Source organism: Populus euphratica, unplaced genomic scaffold (assembly GCF_000495115.2).
Source record: "Populus euphratica unplaced genomic scaffold, PopEup_1.0 scaffold501.1, whole genome shotgun sequence".
NCBI lineage: Eukaryota > Viridiplantae > Streptophyta > Magnoliopsida > Malpighiales > Salicaceae > Populus > Populus euphratica.
Window position 1 is genome coordinate 42,133 of NW_011500386.1, and position 17,470 is coordinate 59,602.

The 17,470-nt window shown below is 31.1% G+C and overlaps 2 protein-coding genes across 2 annotated transcripts; one reads left to right on the top strand and one right to left on the bottom strand.

Moving 5' to 3' along the window:
- The first annotated feature begins 3,258 nt into the window (after nucleotides 1–3,258).
- On the top strand, nucleotides 3,259–8,893 carry LOC105114279 (zinc finger protein CONSTANS-LIKE 9-like). The gene is made up of 6 exons (XM_011010785.1): nucleotides 3,259–3,458; nucleotides 4,370–5,093; nucleotides 5,644–5,871; nucleotides 7,115–7,422; nucleotides 8,041–8,172; nucleotides 8,298–8,893. The coding sequence occupies exons 2-5, from the start codon at nucleotides 4,506–4,508 to the stop codon at nucleotides 8,168–8,170; spliced, it is 1,254 nt and encodes a 417-aa protein (XP_011009087.1). The 5' UTR covers nucleotides 3,259–3,458; nucleotides 4,370–4,505; the 3' UTR covers nucleotides 8,171–8,172; nucleotides 8,298–8,893.
- Nucleotides 8,894–9,637: 744 nt separating this feature from the next.
- LOC105114280 (Rrp15p protein) lies at nucleotides 9,638–12,283 on the bottom strand. The gene is made up of 9 exons (XM_011010786.1): nucleotides 12,118–12,283; nucleotides 11,582–12,012; nucleotides 11,395–11,496; nucleotides 11,172–11,253; nucleotides 11,038–11,057; nucleotides 10,855–10,915; nucleotides 10,450–10,523; nucleotides 10,024–10,119; nucleotides 9,638–9,869 (listed from the first exon to the last, which is right to left on the bottom strand). The coding sequence occupies exons 2-9, from the start codon at nucleotides 12,005–12,007 to the stop codon at nucleotides 9,807–9,809; spliced, it is 924 nt and encodes a 307-aa protein (XP_011009088.1). The 5' UTR covers nucleotides 12,008–12,012; nucleotides 12,118–12,283; the 3' UTR covers nucleotides 9,638–9,806.
- Between the last annotated feature and the right edge of the window lie 5,187 nt (nucleotides 12,284–17,470).

The following is a 17,470-nucleotide window of genomic DNA, read 5'->3' on the forward strand; positions in this document are numbered from 1 at the left end:
GTTAATTAGGTTGATTTGTTTCCATTTAAAGCACTAACATGTAAATATTTATTAAAAAAACAGGTTAAATGAGATCCTTTTCAATAATTTTAATTTTTTAAGTCAAGTGGGGTCTTGAAATATTTAATTGAAATTCATTTAAATAAATTAATTAAAAATGTGTTTGGGATATTATTTAATAAAGTATTGTTTAACTTTTAATTTGTTTTTCTTATAAGAATAGAACATAATTTTTTAATATTAATAGGTGCTGTTTTGTTTTTATGGCCCTTGATGCTATTTCTTTTTTTTCCCTTAATGTTTATCCAATAATTATTTTTTGTGTGTCTATTTTTATCTAAAAAAACCTGAAGCATGCAAGTGAAATTAATAAGAAAAGGAACTATGCAAGTGGTTTATTTTGTGTTGATTTTTTTTTCAAAAAGCATTGATATATAATTCAATAAGAAATAAATAGCATGATGTGACATGAGATTATATATCTTTTTATTTATATTTATCTCTTTACTTCTTGGTTTATTTTATAGGTATCATCAACAATTTCATTAATGGTTATTTTTGCATATAATTATTAGTTAATTTTATTAAATGCAAGTATAAAATCTTTTATGTATATTTTAAATTTCTCTTTATTTGATTTTTTTTAAAACAATGTCTGCATATTTGTGTATTAAAATTAACAAAAACAAAAACATATTAGTTAAACATTATAGTCTTTTTTACTGTTTATAATCTTACAATTCAGCGGGGATTGTAATAGTGAATTTTTTTTAAAATTTTTAATTTAACCCTCAAATGTTTTTTCCTGTATGATTGGGCTATTGGAGCCCATATTAGCATACAATTTTGTATTTTTTTAGGAGGGAGGGTTGAAATGAAAGTCATGGAAGTGAAGTAAAAAAACAGTTAAAGTGAATTTGAAATTTGTTTGAAAAATATATTTTAATCTCTTTTCTTTCTTAATTATCAGGTGATCTATTCCTTTAATTTTTTAAAAATTTATTTTGATATTAATTTTTATTTTCATAATCATTTATTTATTTTTAGGAGTAAAGAAGTGCCTACTGAATTTCAGTCTATAGAGAGAAAGTTGTTGCTATAACAATTTTGCCCATAAAAACGATTGATTTTTATGTCAAATGATTCCGTATGATGAGAAGATTTTATATTAGATGTTTTTTTTTTTACTTTGAAAATGCCTTAAAAAACAAATATAAGCTTAAGAAGAATTTTGATTTTGAATTGATTTTGGATTTTGTGGCAGTTTTATTGTGTTTTTAGAGGTCGTGGACTAGTATAACAAGGTTATTATGTTGTTTTCTAGATGTTTTATGTAAAAATAATTTAAAAATAAGTTTTAAAAAAAACAAATAGTAACCTTGTTTTTCCAGCCACTAAATCCAAAGAGTACCAGATAACACGTCATCTACTTTTATTAAAATAAATTAAGGTGGATGACATGAGTTGTTAACTAAAAAAAAAAATATAAGGATCGCACATGGGCCTAACCTTTATGACCAGGTACTAAGCCTAGCAGCTAGCAGAGCTTAACCTCATTTTTTTTTTCAATTAATTTTTTTTATATGTATTTTTTTTATTTTTAATTTGTATTTTATTTCTCTGCGATTGCCTTTTCTTATTTAGCCTTTTTAGAATAAAGATTAGTAATTTTTAATTACATGGGATGTATTTAATTTTGAGGAGGTTAGAATGATTCATTTTATTTTTTTCAAAATATTTATATAGATTAAATTGGTTTTTAAAAATAAAAAATATTTATTTTTTATAATATATTTAATATATGCAGTGTCACAAATATTGTTTTCTTTTATTTTATTTAGTAAATTTTATGCGTCATTTTTTATTATAAATTTGTTTTAATAAATAAATTTATTAAACACAACCAGATAAATAAGCTGTGATGTAATATAAAATATCCTGATCTATATCCGTGTCTTAGTTTTTCTAGTTTTGTTTTTATATATCATTAATGATCTTTTTTTCTTTTCTTTACACGATGTTTCTTGATTTATTTAATTAGATATGTGTTTTTTAATTTAATTTTATGAATATTTTTAAGTAAGAAAACGTGTTGAAATATTGTACATGTTCAACTTTTTTTTTTTTTTTATCATGTATTGATGTTTTCAATTTGATCTTTATTTTTTTTATTTTTGATTTTTTCTCCCTTGACCCTTTTATAAGAGTTTTATTGTTTTTTATTTCACCTTTCAATTTAAGTTTATAGTGTATTGTGTTTGTTTATTTTGGTTTTCATTATTTTAATTTTTTTTGTTGATGTTTTTATTCCTTTTAATTTAACTCTCAAATTGAAAATTTTTTATTGTCATTTAATTTATTTTTTATTTTACTTATGATCTTCATTATTTTAATTGCTATTTTTTATTTAGAATTTTTTTCTTTTAATTTCTTAGAAAGTATGCTTCATTATTTATGGTGCTTCTAGTTTTATAATATAGGTTACTAGTTTGAAAAGTTAAGAAGGATTGATATTTTTTTTCTAAATAATATTTTTTTTATTTTTGCTTCATTTTCCTACTATATTATTAAATTAATTAAGATTTAACTTAATCATTAAATTTTATTTATTTGTTTAAAAAATAATTAATTCCGTACAGTCTAGTTAGCTTCTAATCCGGCTATAAAATCAACTTCTGATTCGGCTCGTGGCGGGGCACTGAAAATGGAAGTAGTGTACACCTATTTTTGGCATTAGCGACGTGTAGTGGTGACTGGATAGAAAAGTGGTGGGTAAAAAGGGTAAGCAAGTGGGAAAGCATATTTGAGGAATAGTATCTTTGTTTTTGTTTTTTTGTCTGTTTAGAAGATATTTTCGAAATTTTTTCAATTTAAATTAATTTTTTTATAATTTTAAATCATTTTAATATACAAATATAGAAAATAAATATTAAAAAATAAAAATATATTATTTTAATATATTAAAAAAAACATTAAAAAAGAAGAAGGGAGTCACACGTTACCAACACTATCAAAATTTTAGAGGAGGAGGGAGAGTAGGGGACCAAGAATAACAAGAGGAAGGGACCTAATTTTTTGCTTTCACTAATTGAAAAGGACAGGGTCCCACTTGTGCTACCCCCACCCACAACTTGACCCCTTTTTTTAATGCTTCCTCTACCCTTTTGCACTTTTTATCAGCTGACGTCACCCTCTCTCACACACACACACACAGTTTCACACATGTGGATAACATAACAAAACACAACATGTCATAACACACCCACCCAATTCCTATCTCTCTCTTATCCCTCCCTCGCTGCCTACCTCCCTCATCATCGCTCTCTCTCTCTTTCTTTCAGTGCTACTCTTGCAAGCCTTGCTCTCCCCTTTTCAAATCTCGAACGGAGTAATTGTTCTGCGAGGAAGGAAACAAATCTCACAGGGATGGAGAGAGATTCAAGAGAGCTCTTTTCCTGGTAGGTTTTCTTCAGCTTTGTAAATATATACATTTTTTTTTGTTACTGGGGTGGCAGTAATTTAATATTTTTGTTGCATGAATTACTGCTCTTCAACCGATTTTCTTTTTCCTTGTGGTAATTAGTCTGTTTTCTTTACTCTTTTATGTATTTCCTTCTCTGGGTTCTTTCCATCATAATCCTGTTTGTTTGTAAAGAAGGTAAGAGATGGATCCTTCTTATGTTAGCTTCTTTATTACTGAATTCCTTTGCATTTTTGGCATCAGGTTATTGGATTCTGTGTTTTTTGGTGTTTTCTATTCGTGGATGCTGGTTGATTCTTCAAATCTTTGGGGTTGAATTCCATTATTGGATTTAATTCCTGTTTTCATGCGTCAAGTGGATTTCGTTGATTTTTTTTTCCTACCTAGTAGCTAGCAGTTCTGACACGAAAAGTCATACTTTGTTGCTTTATTGGGTTGGCTAGATATTTTCACACTGTTTTTTCTCTTCTTTCTTTGAAAGAAAAAAGTCAAGAGCTTAGCACATCTTTGAAAAGTAATTATAAATTTCATCAAGTCTTAATTTTTTTTACTTCTTCATGTGGTTTCTTAATTAAAGCCTTGGATTTCGCTGGATAGATCATGTTCTTCTTTCTGGAGTTAGAAAATTTGCAGTTGCCTTTTTTTGTTTTTATTTTTGGTTCTTGGTGAAGCTTAATTTGTTCTAGAACTGACCTCTTGTTTCTTCTGCTTTTTACTTTTTATTGTATAGAAATAATTATCTAAAACAATTAAGGTTGTCCATGCAGTCACGATTGTAGAGTGACATTCCAATTGTCTCATTGGACTGCTTACCTCTCTTTCGATTTCCTGTTTTTCATTCTTGTTAGCAAAGATAATGACGTTTTCCTTGTCTGGTATTGCTTGAAGGTTATCTTAAAATCTGAAGATTGTAAAATCCATTTGTGGAATCACCAAAGAAGCTAGCTGTTGTTAGCTGAAAATTTGTTCGGTTAGAGGTTTCAATAGTGGTGAAGTTTGATTTGAGTCAGCAGTGAGTTGAAGCATGGGTTACGTTTGTGATTTTTGTGGGGAACAAAGGTCCATGGTTTATTGCCGGTCAGATGCTGCAAGCTTATGTTTATCATGCGATCGAAATGTTCATTCTGCTAATGCTTTGTCCAAGCGTCATTCACGGACCCTCTTATGTGAAAGATGCAATTCACAACCAGCGTTAGTTAGATGTGCTGAAGAAAGAATCTCTCTATGTCAAAATTGTGATTGGATTGGCCATGGCACCTCGACATCAGCTTCCACACATAGAAGGCAAACAATCAATTCTTACTCTGGCTGTCCATCAGCTTCTGAGCTTTCTTCAATATGGTCATTTGTTTTAGACTTCCCTTCCAGGGGTGAATCTACTTGTGAGCAGGAGTTGGGTTTAATGAGCATTGCTGAAAATAGCACCACAAACTCCTGGGGTCCTACAGAGAATACTCTTGGCCAAAATGCATCTGGAGCTGTTGAAGTAAATGACAGGCGTGAAATAGCTAAATCAGGTGTTTGGCTTGGTTCTTCTTTGATACCTGAATCGAGCTCTGTGCCAAACAATCTAGACCAGACAACCAGATCCACAAAGACATCTTTGCCTAAGGTATGGGGTATTTCAGTTTTTCAATTGTCTTGGGGGTGTAATTAAATTATTCTGTTGGAGTGTAGGTGTTTGTCATTTTGGTTGCATGGACAATCTAATAAATAACACAGTGATCTAAATTTTATACAAGAGAGACTGTTTTCTTATAAACTTTGCAAAGTACATCAAAAGTTTAGCTTATAGACTTTCAAAATCATCCACTGAAGCGTTACTAGTTTGGGAAACAGAACTTCATCTGTGATGAGGGGCTCGCACTTTAATTGTAAGAGAGACTGTTTTCTTTCTCAGCTGTTGTGAAAACAATTTTCTGAAATGCACTTCTGTTTGCTTTAACAGCTGTTAACAACTATGGGCTTTGAGCTTTCTTACCTCCTTCTAAGCTCATAGTCAGTCAAATCCTAACTTCATATATTTGTTTCTCGTTAGCAAATTGAAATACATATACATAGAGAGAGCGGGAATCGTTACTTTTGCTTCTTTATGGGTATGTGAAAATTTTATTTTCTGTTTCTCAAGGAACTTGTGCATATTTCTCTCTGTTCATCTGCAGTTATACTGTCCCGGGACTAAGTGTCCTGCACCCTACGAAGATGCTGATCTTTATGAGGACTTCAATATGGATGAAATGGATTTGAGTCTCGAAAACTATGAAGAACTATTTGGTGTTACCCTCAATAATTCAGAAGAGCTTCTTGAGAATGGTGGCATTGATAGCTTATTTGGGTCAAAGGACATGTCTGGTGCTGACTCCAATTGCCAGGGTGCAGTTGCAGCTGAGGTGCTCTTCTTTTATTCGTTATCTTTTTCTGTGCATTTATCTTACTCAGCTTTGTCTTTTGATTTATTTGTTCCTTGTTGTACCAATTGGACATAAATGCATACTTCTTGGATGCCATGTCCTTTTTATGTCAAATTAGTAATGGGAAAAGGATATATATCAAACTGTTTTAAGTTGCGGCAGTTCTCTTTGGTGAACATTATTTCCCTTTCATTTGTAGTTTTTTCTTCCAGAGGAAAGATTTTATATAGTTTAAATATGTTTCCTGTGACCTGATTGAAAAAGATAATTCCATTGTTGATTTATATTTCACGCAAGGACTTTTTATTGAAAAGAAAATGATCTCACACCATATCTCACCTTGTGTTTTGTGGATTCTTGCCAAATGGAAAAAAAAGAAGTAAATGTCCTGACAAGGACAATGTGTTTATGTGTGCTGCAGAGGAAATGTTTACCATTAAGCTGAAACAATCCTAATCCTTGATTTGACTGGTCTTGTAACAGGATTGGAGTAATTCTTAAACAAGAATGGCTAGTTAATTTTGAAGTGACAGTAAGAAAATGCACTGCCACAGGGTTAAAAAATGACATGTTTGGCATCATGTTAGCTGTCCAACAAAGTGTTCATTGAGCATTAAGTCAGTTCATGCATGTCAGAATTAACTGATCCTTGAATCATGGCACCTCAAGTGGTTGGTCCTGATTCCCAAATCTCATGCATGTTATCATTGTCTCCCAAGGCATTTTCTACTTGTACATTTTCACTGGACGTAATGGAGTTGCCACATCATAGAACCTGGATCTTTGAGTCTTAGCCATAAGCAGTATGTGATCATGCTGAACCTAGTACTAAATGATGTTTGGTTCTGTTTGCTTTATTTTCCAAGTAATCACACCTTTCATGGTGAAAGATGTATGCAGTTATGTTTGGACATTTAGCCATACCTGTTACCAGGATTAATTTTAGCTGGGCGTACATAGTAGACTCCCTTTTCGAACTTTCAGCATTATTATTTAGTATTTCACAATTGGACTTTGATTGAAGTTGATATGTTTTTCTTAAAACCCTCTCCCAGCCTCCAAGGTCTATTCTTTCTTTCTTTTCAATTTGCATGATAATTTGCATAGCTACTACAATTCTAAATCTACCTGCCTATAATCACATGTCTTTTATAGAAACTCTCAGCAATAGGCATTTTATGGGTTCATTCATGGTTAAATGTGTTTAGTTGGATGTCTCCAGGGGTCATCAGTTGGACTGGTCAACACCGTACAGCCAGCAAGCAGCAATGCAGCATCTGCTGATTCTATGATGAGCAATAAGACTGAACCAATCCTTTGTTTTACGGAAAAGCAAGGCCATTCCAGCCTCTCATTTTCTGGCCTTAATGTAGAGAGTAGTGCTGCAGATTATCAAGATTGTGGAGCATCTTCAATGCTTCTTATGGGAGAGCCTCCCTGGTGCCCCCCCCCATGCCCTGAGAGTCCCTTCTCATCAGCTAACCGGAGTGATGCTGTAATGCGTTACAAGGAAAAGAAGAAGACACGGAAGTGAGTATGCTGTCAATCTAAAATCTATTTGGTGTATTTACTTTGACTGCCACCTTTTTTTTTTGTGATTCGCGAAAGGAAACTTGTACTTATTTTATGTGGCCTTTCTCATTTTATTTCACTGGAAAACTGATTATGCTATTGAGTTGGATACTGGAAAACTGATTATGCTATTGAGTTGTTGGGTTTTCTTACCGAGTTGTACATGTATATTATATAATGTAATTTTTTCCTCTGCTTGTGTTTTATTTTTGAGGAAATTTGTCTACATAGTGCAATACAGTCTAATGTACCATACAATATGAGTGTAGACATTATCCTTTTCTTGTTGTTTTTGTAGTTTACACATGAAAAAAAACCACTGCATTTATGACTTGTTTATTTTAGTTGACATGGTTAGAAAAGAGCATTCGAAAGAACATACAGTTGATTATCATGTATAAATATTTACCTCTTTTCTTTAGTGATTTTCACAACTATTTTGCTCACCTGGACTCTAAACTGTCTTTTATGGTTGTGTTTTAATTTGAGGCTTTTGTTGATTTTCAGAATCTTGTGTGCATTGTTCTGCATTTTATGGCTGTAGTGTGTTTAATGTTTCTCCTAATTCTGTTGTAGGTTTGAAAAGAAAGTGAGGTATGCATCTCGCAAAGCAAGGGCAGATGTAAGAAGGCGTGTGAAGGGTCGTTTTGTCAAAGCTGGTGACGCTTATGATTACGACCCACTTAGCCAAACGAGGAGTTTCTGAGTGTACAATGTTAAACCATGTTCTTAGAAGAATTAAGGGAAAGAAACCGATCTTTAGTTTTGAGAGACTCGGTATTTTTTCCTAAACAACAGTGGAAATTGATACCTTATTTTCCTTGCAATGACAGGCTATATGATTGTATTGATGGGGTCAAGGTTTTTGCGGGGAGAAAAGGTGGAGTATGGAAGTAAGAGAACTGTTTTCTGATGCATCACCAAAAAGGTTCCAGGGCAGAAGTTCCCATCAACGTGAATGAAGATGATTTCTGACATCATCCAACATGATTGCCCAATTGTCTTGCCTTGACACAATGGAAAATCTCATTTCCTGTTGAATTCCCAGAGCCGTTACACGAGTTTCCTTTTTTTCTCTAGGGAATGTATACTTATTTGTCCAGTCATAAAAATGCCTTAATGCTCATAATGTTGACTATTAATCTTCCAACTCGGTTCAATTCTATTAGTGGCTTCCCTATATGGAGGGTATCTGAACTCCCAGTTGCTAGGTTGGCCGAAGATCTTGCAGTTGTAATTTTCCTTCCTTCCATTTGGCATGTATATATCAGAGGATTTATATATGTAGTTGTGAGTGTATGTATGATGTCTGGTCTGAACCAGCTGTAGTTGTAATTTTCTTCTTTTCCGTGGGCTTGAAATCGCACAAGATGATTATATATGCTTGTAGTTTTGAGAGGATTAATACTAGATATTTTTTTCTTAATTATATGTTAATTTTCTTGGTCTATTTATTTACTTCGTACATAACTTGCTGGTGATTGCAGTAGAGTTTAGTTAGAGTATGTACCGTTGATGATAATATAATGTATACCATTGGATTAGGTGGAGATCCCTCGTTTTACTTTGCTCCTCTGTCTAAATTATAATGTATACCATTGGATTAAGTGGAGATCCCTCGTTTTACTTTGCTCCTCTGTCTAAATAGACGAGGCAAAAAGGTGATTTTACCAGTAAGTAACAAGCAGAGTAGAAGTCATGAGCAAGAGCACAATGAACACTGGTGTATCAGTTTTTATGGCTATCGCAGTCACAGCATTCTGCATAACAGTACCCTCTTACGTGCTTACATCACGGTACACATGATGGTTTCCACGGTTTTCCGAGCATTCCTAAAACATCTAACGTTTTTTTTTAAATCTGGAAAGTCGAGGAGAATGTTTGTCCAAGCTTTGGTGGCGGGAAATTCTCCCATAACTCAACGTAGTAGGTTTTAAAATTGACATTTCTTAACTACAGCCATTTGCAGTTCCAGAGATACAAAGTTTCGAATTCAAGCCTTTAAATATTAAGAATTTTTTAAAATTCTCTAAATCCCTTTGTGTGGAGTCGACTAGAGATACAAAGTTTCGAATTCAAGCCTTTAATATCATAGCAATTCGTTTTGTTCTTAAAAGTAACCCATGGAGGCAAAAAAAAAAAAAAAAAAAACAGAGAAAGCTGAGGGAAATCCGGGGACGAGAAAACAATTATTGTTTAGCTTTTAAGCATTCATGTACAACAATAATAGATAACCGTTACAAAGCACCAAAAGAAGCAAGACCAAAAATTCATGTCAACATCATACAATTTTCCAAACCCGACACAAGGTTTTCACTGGAAAAAAAAAACAATGATCCTAGTCAATCATCATCAGAACTGCTATCCTCAGACATCCGTCCAATGTCATCATCTACAACTTTATCCTGCATGAATGTTGCAGAAAATTCTTCATATAAGAACAATTAAAAAATATTCATCACTGGCATGTCAAAATGTATGCACAGCTAAGCCTGTGCATGTCATAGAAGGTGAGTGGTTTACATGGTAGCATCACAGAACAAAAGTAAAAAGTCTTACCGGCATCTTATCCCAGTCCTTCAACTTGGAATTTGTTAGCATGTAGTTATCACGTAATGGAGCCCAAGACGGCCCTTCACCAGAAGATGCATGAACCTGCAAATGGAAAAACTATGAAATTATTCAATGGAACATTACAGCAGAATAGATGCTCTGAAAGGTGATACATAGCAGACTTAAGAGTCCAATTTCACAAACTTAACAGTTATTGGTAATAAAAGATGGTTCTAAAGAGAGTTCAATACTCTCAGCATACATGTTAATAACGTCCAGATGAACTTGAAGAAAGAAGATGGGATCTAAGGTGGAATAATTTCCAGGCAAGTAAAATATTATGGGAGAATACAGGAAGTCCACAAATGCAAGAGTAGCTCCTATGACTGAAGCAGAGTTTAAATGAACAGATAAAAATGAGAGATAACTTACCTTAGTTGAAGTGTCAGCAACTGGTGCCTTGCCCAGCTCCAAAAAGAAGCGTTCTTTCCTTCGCTTCTTTATCACTGACAGGATTGAGACAACCTTACATTAGAATTGAGAAGCGATACAAAGCTGAGGAAGTACATTTAAGATCAGCAGCAACATCATAAGGACTAAATATCAGTGCCAAAATCACTTTCTGAAGTTCATTTGGAAAGCGCTCACATTATACAACGATGGAAAAATAAACCCTTCAATGAGAAAACAGCAAATGCGTATCAATCACTTTCAACCCACATACACTTCAACAATGACTAGAATCCTTTTGTATTGGTAAGATAACCAGGAAAATGGTAGCATCAAAATAAGAAGATCCAAAAGCCAGTTGCATTGCCCATTGGGGCATGGACATACCTTTAGCATCTTTTGACCTTGAAGGATTCAATCCTTTCTGTGCATTTTGTGCCTTGTTAACCTGTGTAAGATACAAAACAAGAAAACTCAGTCTCAGTCCCACAGCAAGAGTGAATAATCTAAGAAACAGAATCAAATAATTACAGATTTTGAAAAACACAAGAAATTCCCAAAGCAACTTACAGCATTAAATAACTTGACAACTGAAATGTCAGCAACACATGCAGTAGAGATGAACTAAGTTAGCATGAGAACCAAAGCATCATGTTCAAAACATATATCTCTACTAATACATCAAGAAAAAAAAAACATATTACCTCCTTTTGTAGCCACACTTATTAGAAACTTTTCATGAGCATCTAAATAATTAGCAGGTTTTACATGCCCCTTCTCTCCCATCTATTACAACAAATTCCCAAGTAACAGCATAAAATATAATGGCACTTCGAAATATGAATATAAGAATATATATATATGAAGCATGCAGATACATGCTAAAATAACAAAATAAATAAGTAAATAAAGTGAAAATCGAAATACCAAATGTTTTTCCTTCTTAGCCTCCCCCTTCACTCTCCTTTCAGCTACCTCCTCAGCAAGCTTTTCTGCTACAAGTGTCTTGTGACCCGATAAAACTGGTCCCTGCAAACCCACCAAACTTTAGGAATCCTATCTATTTCACCCAAGAAAACACATATTTTTAAGGAAAAAGAGCAGCTTAGCTCACCAATGAATCATCAGATATGGCCTTCTTACTAATACTCTTGAAAGCGATCCTAAATGCCCTACAACCCTCACTAAACTTCGTAATTCCAGGAGGAATTTCATCATCATCTTCATTATCAGACCCTTCAATCTCAATCCCCAGATTCCTTTTCTCCTTACCATCATCATTACTTACATCATCATCCATGGAATCTGCGTTATCATCTTCGCTCGCGTGAGCAGTCTCATCCTCGTTGTCATCATCAGAATTGTAGTCGCGTGCCTTCTTTCTAAGCAATTTCTTCAATCTGGGGTCTATTTTTTTCACTTTTTCTTTATTGCCCAGAAACTGTTTTTGTTTCTTCTTGAAGTTGCTGCCTTTCTTGTGCCCTGATTTTCTCTTTTTAAAAGGTTTTACTGATTCTCGCATTTGGGTCTCCTCTGCCATCGTTACTGCAACCATAGTTTCCAAAATAGAATTGTCTATTGTTTGTTTGCCTATGAAATAGAATTTTCAGAAATAAAAGAGACAACTGAATGGGTTAGGATTAGGGTTACCTTGTGTAGACGCTCAGGCCAGAAACTGATGGTTGAATCTGCTGCGGCTGCTGTTGCTGTAGCTCCTACTCGGAAACTCAGATGGTAAACTGGAACTGGGGTTTTACAGCAAAACCCCTGAGGTGGGTTTTTCTTCTATGGTATTTATTGGAAATTGTTATGAGAAATTTACGTGAGCATCCTCTGGATATGCTGGAATCTACATTGTGATCCTCTAAAGATGCGTTTTTATTGTCAAGCCCCTAGTTTGTTTATTTTTTGCCATATTACAATTACAATTATAAATTACAAAATAAATCAACAGATCATTCTTTCGGTTTTCATTTTATCATAGAAGAAGACACCAATATCTATATTGTGGATTAATAGTGCCTTTCTTTTTGGTTGCTTAACCTTTTTTTCAATTTAGTTATCAAATTTTTTATTTTATTTTGCATACTCTCACAAAGTTTTTGAGAAAAATAAGAAAGTTTTCAATTTCATGTAATTTTAATTTTTAAATATTTGGTTCCTAATATTTTAGGATTTTACTTCTCAATCCTAAATTTTATTTTTTTTACATTTAAGTTTTTACATATTGAAAGGAGGAGAAAAAATCACTAAAATAAAGAAAAAAAGGTCAACCATACAAAAATTGATATTGATTTTAATAGATATGTCTTAAAGAGAAGAGCTCAGTAAAGTGGTTTTTCCCCTTCAAATATATGGGCAAAAGTAGATTAGGTCGAAAAAATCACTAAAATAAAGAAAAAAAGTCAACCATACAAAAATTGATATTGGTTTTAATAGAGCTCAGTAAAGTGATTTTTCCCCTTCAAATATATGGGAAAAAGTAGATTAGATCTCATGGAGTTTTTTTAAACTTGGTTTGATTTTTTTTAAAAAGTGATTATAAGGTGTTTTAGAATCAAAAGTTGGTTTATTGAAGTTTCTAGGAAAAATATAGGATTTTTTAGATGAAAACATGGTAAAATATAGATTTTGAAATATGAGTTTTCAAACCCTAACTTTACCGGCACGGGAGATTGTTAAAAAATATATTAGTAGATGATATTGTTTGTCCATGATAAATTGTATATTCTTTTAAAAATTAATGATGAATTGTATATCCTTTTAAAAATTAATGAAAAATAAAGAAAGTTAGATGTGCATGAACCTTTTATTTTATTTTATTTAATGCTATATGTGCATATACATCCTCTTATACCTAGGAGTCTAGTATCTTATTAAATGACCCTTCATTATTTTTAATTCATAATAAAATTCACTATAAGAAAATTATTTAAATGGTATTTAAAAAATTATCTAATTATATCATAGTTTTTAATAAGATTTAGCTTTTTTATGGTAATATTAATAATTATTTTATGAATTGTTACTTTTAAACCTAATATTAAAAATTAAAAAGAAAATGCTTAAAAATAGTTAATGAGAATAAAATATTTATTCTTTAGTATGAATTTTTTTTAAAATTATCGAGTCATTATTGTTTTTTTATTAAAACATATTTTTTAGATCACGATAAGTTTTTATTAAAAAACAATGCTTTTATAAAAAACAAATATTTTTGTCAAAACAATAAGAAATATATGACAAAGAAAATGAATATTTGATGGAAGAAATACTCTTTTCCTTCTTAATTCAAATCATTGAAATTTTTATGAACATTTATTTTAATTGTTTTTAGTTTTTATTCAAAACACATGCTACTAATGAAAATGACATGTTTTTGTAAAAAAAACAAAAGTGAACGAGAAAAAGAAATTTTTCCTAACAAAATATATTCTTCCTTGAAAATTTAATTTTTTTTATTTACAAATATTTACTTTAATAGGCATAAAATTAAATAAATTTAGATATTATAAAATACATTGCAACATTTTACGAACACATTAGCTAGTTTCATTTATACTATCACAAGAGACTTTGTGAAAACACCTTTCTCTTTTTCTCTTTTAATATTTATTTAAGAAAAAAACTTCAATCCTACACTCTAATACCAAAATTAAAATAGTTCTTAAAACTTTATCCAATGGAAACAAACCATAATCCAACTTGCACTTATCAAATAATCCTTAAATATTAAAAGTTTGATGAAAAATTACTAGATTTGTTTTTATTTTTCATGTAAAACTTTTATTTGTTTAGTTTGCAAGATATTAATTTTTGAACTTTTATTTAAAGGTGCTTCTCTTTAATTTTTGTTTAAGTAAAAATCTTGTAAGCCCTTCCTATTCAATCTTATTTTTATTGGTCAAGCATGTTGAGCTACCCATTTCAAGGCACTTGGCTTCTTTTTTACTTTTATTTTTTTAATTATTTTTCATTTAATCTTAATTGAAACTAATTAATTAAAAATATATATAATATTTTTTTTATTATATACCATTTCATTTTTAATTTGTTTTTGGTTAATGTTATAACATTCTTTTTATAATATTAGCAAATACTCTTTTTGTATAACCATTCATAATGATTTTTTTTTTATCACTTTTCTATGTGTGTTCGTTTCTAATATTGTATAATTAAATAAAAATTAAATTTTGAAAAACAAAGTTATTCGACTCAGCCAAGTTTATTATTTAAGTTATAAATTTGGAAGATTAATTTGGATTACCCAAATTGATCCAAAATATTATTGTTTTAATATTTAAGAAAAAAACTTAAAATAACATCATCTTGCGTTCTTTATAAGTCAAATCAAGTTTTAATCGAACTCCTATTTGAACCTGCTAGGTCAACTAGATCACATATTAGGTCAACCCCAACCAAGTTTAATTTAGAATTGGGTTAAGAAAAGATCTAGCATAACTGATATTTAGTTTTAATTATAACTAATTCAAATACATTAATTTTAAATATATTTGAGATATTGTTTTCTAAAAAATAACAACTAGGATTAAAGATAATGATTTGAAACATTGCTAAGCTATAAGGTCTCATCATCACTTTTAGAATATAGGTATTGCACCCAAAATAACAGTGGATGATAAATCTTTGACTCATTTTTTTAGTTGTCTAAAATGAGTCATGGACTCGCATAAGAAATTCGATCCATCATCTAATTTTTCTCTTCTTACTTTGGGATTGTTCAGAAGATAACAAGAAGTGAGGTGCGAATGATGTTTTCACCAACTTTGCCTTGCTTATGCCAAACAACTCAAGCAACTTCTCCACAAACCTCCTTTGTGAAAGTCCCACTTTTCCTATCCCTTTGAATCTTCATTTCAAGGATTTGACTTGGCGGTCCAAATCTTGTACATAATCTCTCTCTTTTGAGTGGAATTTTCATTTTTTTCTAAATATCAGTCTCTCTCTTTTGAGTGGAATTTTCATTTCTTTCTGAATATCAGAAAAGTTCATTTTTTGAAAAGTCCATTTTTTTAAAGTCTCCTTGCTTCATTCCTAGCAAGCACCGTTCCAAGTTCTTCTTTTATTTACTTCGCTACCTGTTCACTAGGGATAGTTATCTATTCAATCTGTTTGTCTTTCAAGGAGGTTTCCTTTTCTTTTTCTTGATGACTTAGTTGAGTGAAACATATTACAAGACACAAATATTTTAAAAGAAAAGTGTGTGTGTATAACAAAGTTTCAACTTCTTGATGGCATAATCTTTTGAAGATTTTTTTACCTTACTTAAGCCAATTCTTTGATAAAAACAAAGTAGGATTTTTCTTCTTCTAAAAAATGCCAGAAATCCATATAATCACACCATTTTAAGAAAATTAAAGCACAAGTTAATAATTCACAAACAAAAACATCCATGCTTGTAAAATCAACAAAAAAAAAAATCAATATGGGTAAATATAATACAATATAAGAAATCAAATACATATTGCAAATTAATGAATCAATGCATCGAAATTTGAATTTGAACTTCTAGAGTGGCTAGAATTGGGTGGAAACTCCTAGCCACGCACGGGAGTTAGAAAAAGAGCTAGTAGTTACACATGAAACCTGCAGAAGGCTATGTGGGGGATTGTGTATCTTACGCATGAAGTTGTGTTAACGTCTTACCTTAATAAGATATAACAAAATAGGTAACACCATGTTTGTTTTTGTATTTTAAAAGAGTTTTTTTAAAAATTTGATTTTTTTTTATTTTTTCTTTACTTCAAATTAATATTTTTTTGGTGTTTTTAGATCATTTTGATGCGCTGATTCAAAAATAATTTTTTAAAAATAAAAAATATTTTTTTAATATATTTTTGAGTGAAAAACACTTTGAAAATCAACCACAATCACACTCCTAAACAGGCTCAAAAAGAAAAGACTAAATGAAAAATTGTTCTTGTTATTACCTAATTATTACAAAATGAATACCATCCATTTATACAAACTCTTCCTCCACTAACTAAACTGCATTCCAAATTGCTAATTACCTGCTAACTGTTTTATTAGGCTGTTTAAGGCTATGAAATGTATGGTTCTTTGATTTGATTATAGGGCTTCGTTGTTCTGCCCGTTAACTTATACCAACTAGAATAATCATTTTACTAGCCATTCCACTTCTTTTAGAGTGTTTTTGGTAAGATATTGCAAACTATGTTCCTTTACATTTTAAATTTTTTTCTTAAAATAATATTTTTTTATATTTTTAGATCGTTATGATGTGCTGATGTCAAAAATAATTTTAAAAAATAAAATAATTTATTTTAATGCATTTATAAGTGAAAAACACTTTGAACCGCCAATGCTATCACAATTCTAAACATACCTCATGGCAAGATTTGACTTTTTTTTACCACTTAGCTTGTTTAAAGGCCAACATCAAAGTGAATGGCTTTAAAATCTTCAATATTGGTTTTACATCATCCTTGAGCCCACTAACAAAACTGGATATATAATATGATTTAAGGAGGTTAGGGTTCCTTGCAATCATATGGGATTTAAGTTCTTTCAAACTTTTCTATGTATTCCTTTTTATTGAATCAACTTATTAAATTCTTTTATCACATATTCTCTACTTTAAAACCTCGTACATTAACATGACCAAAAGAATGATATTTTCTTTCAAGTGCAGGAGTGTCGAAGTAATAAATAATCCAGCAAGACCGGGGTTGAACCACAAAGAGGTTAACTATATAAATTATAAACAACAACAACGACAATAAGAAGAAAAAGAAGAAGAAGTTAAAGAGGACTTTGAGATGTAAGATTAATGTGAAGATTAAATAATAAAAATAAATTTTAAGGTTAAAGGATCCACTAATGGTATTTCAAACAAGTATAGTAAAAACTCTTTTTATTACTCAACTGAAGATCACACACAAAGGAGGTTCTAATCAGATTATAAATGGTTAATATGATTACATTAGTTTTCTTATCTTAATAATGCTAATACTTGTAAATG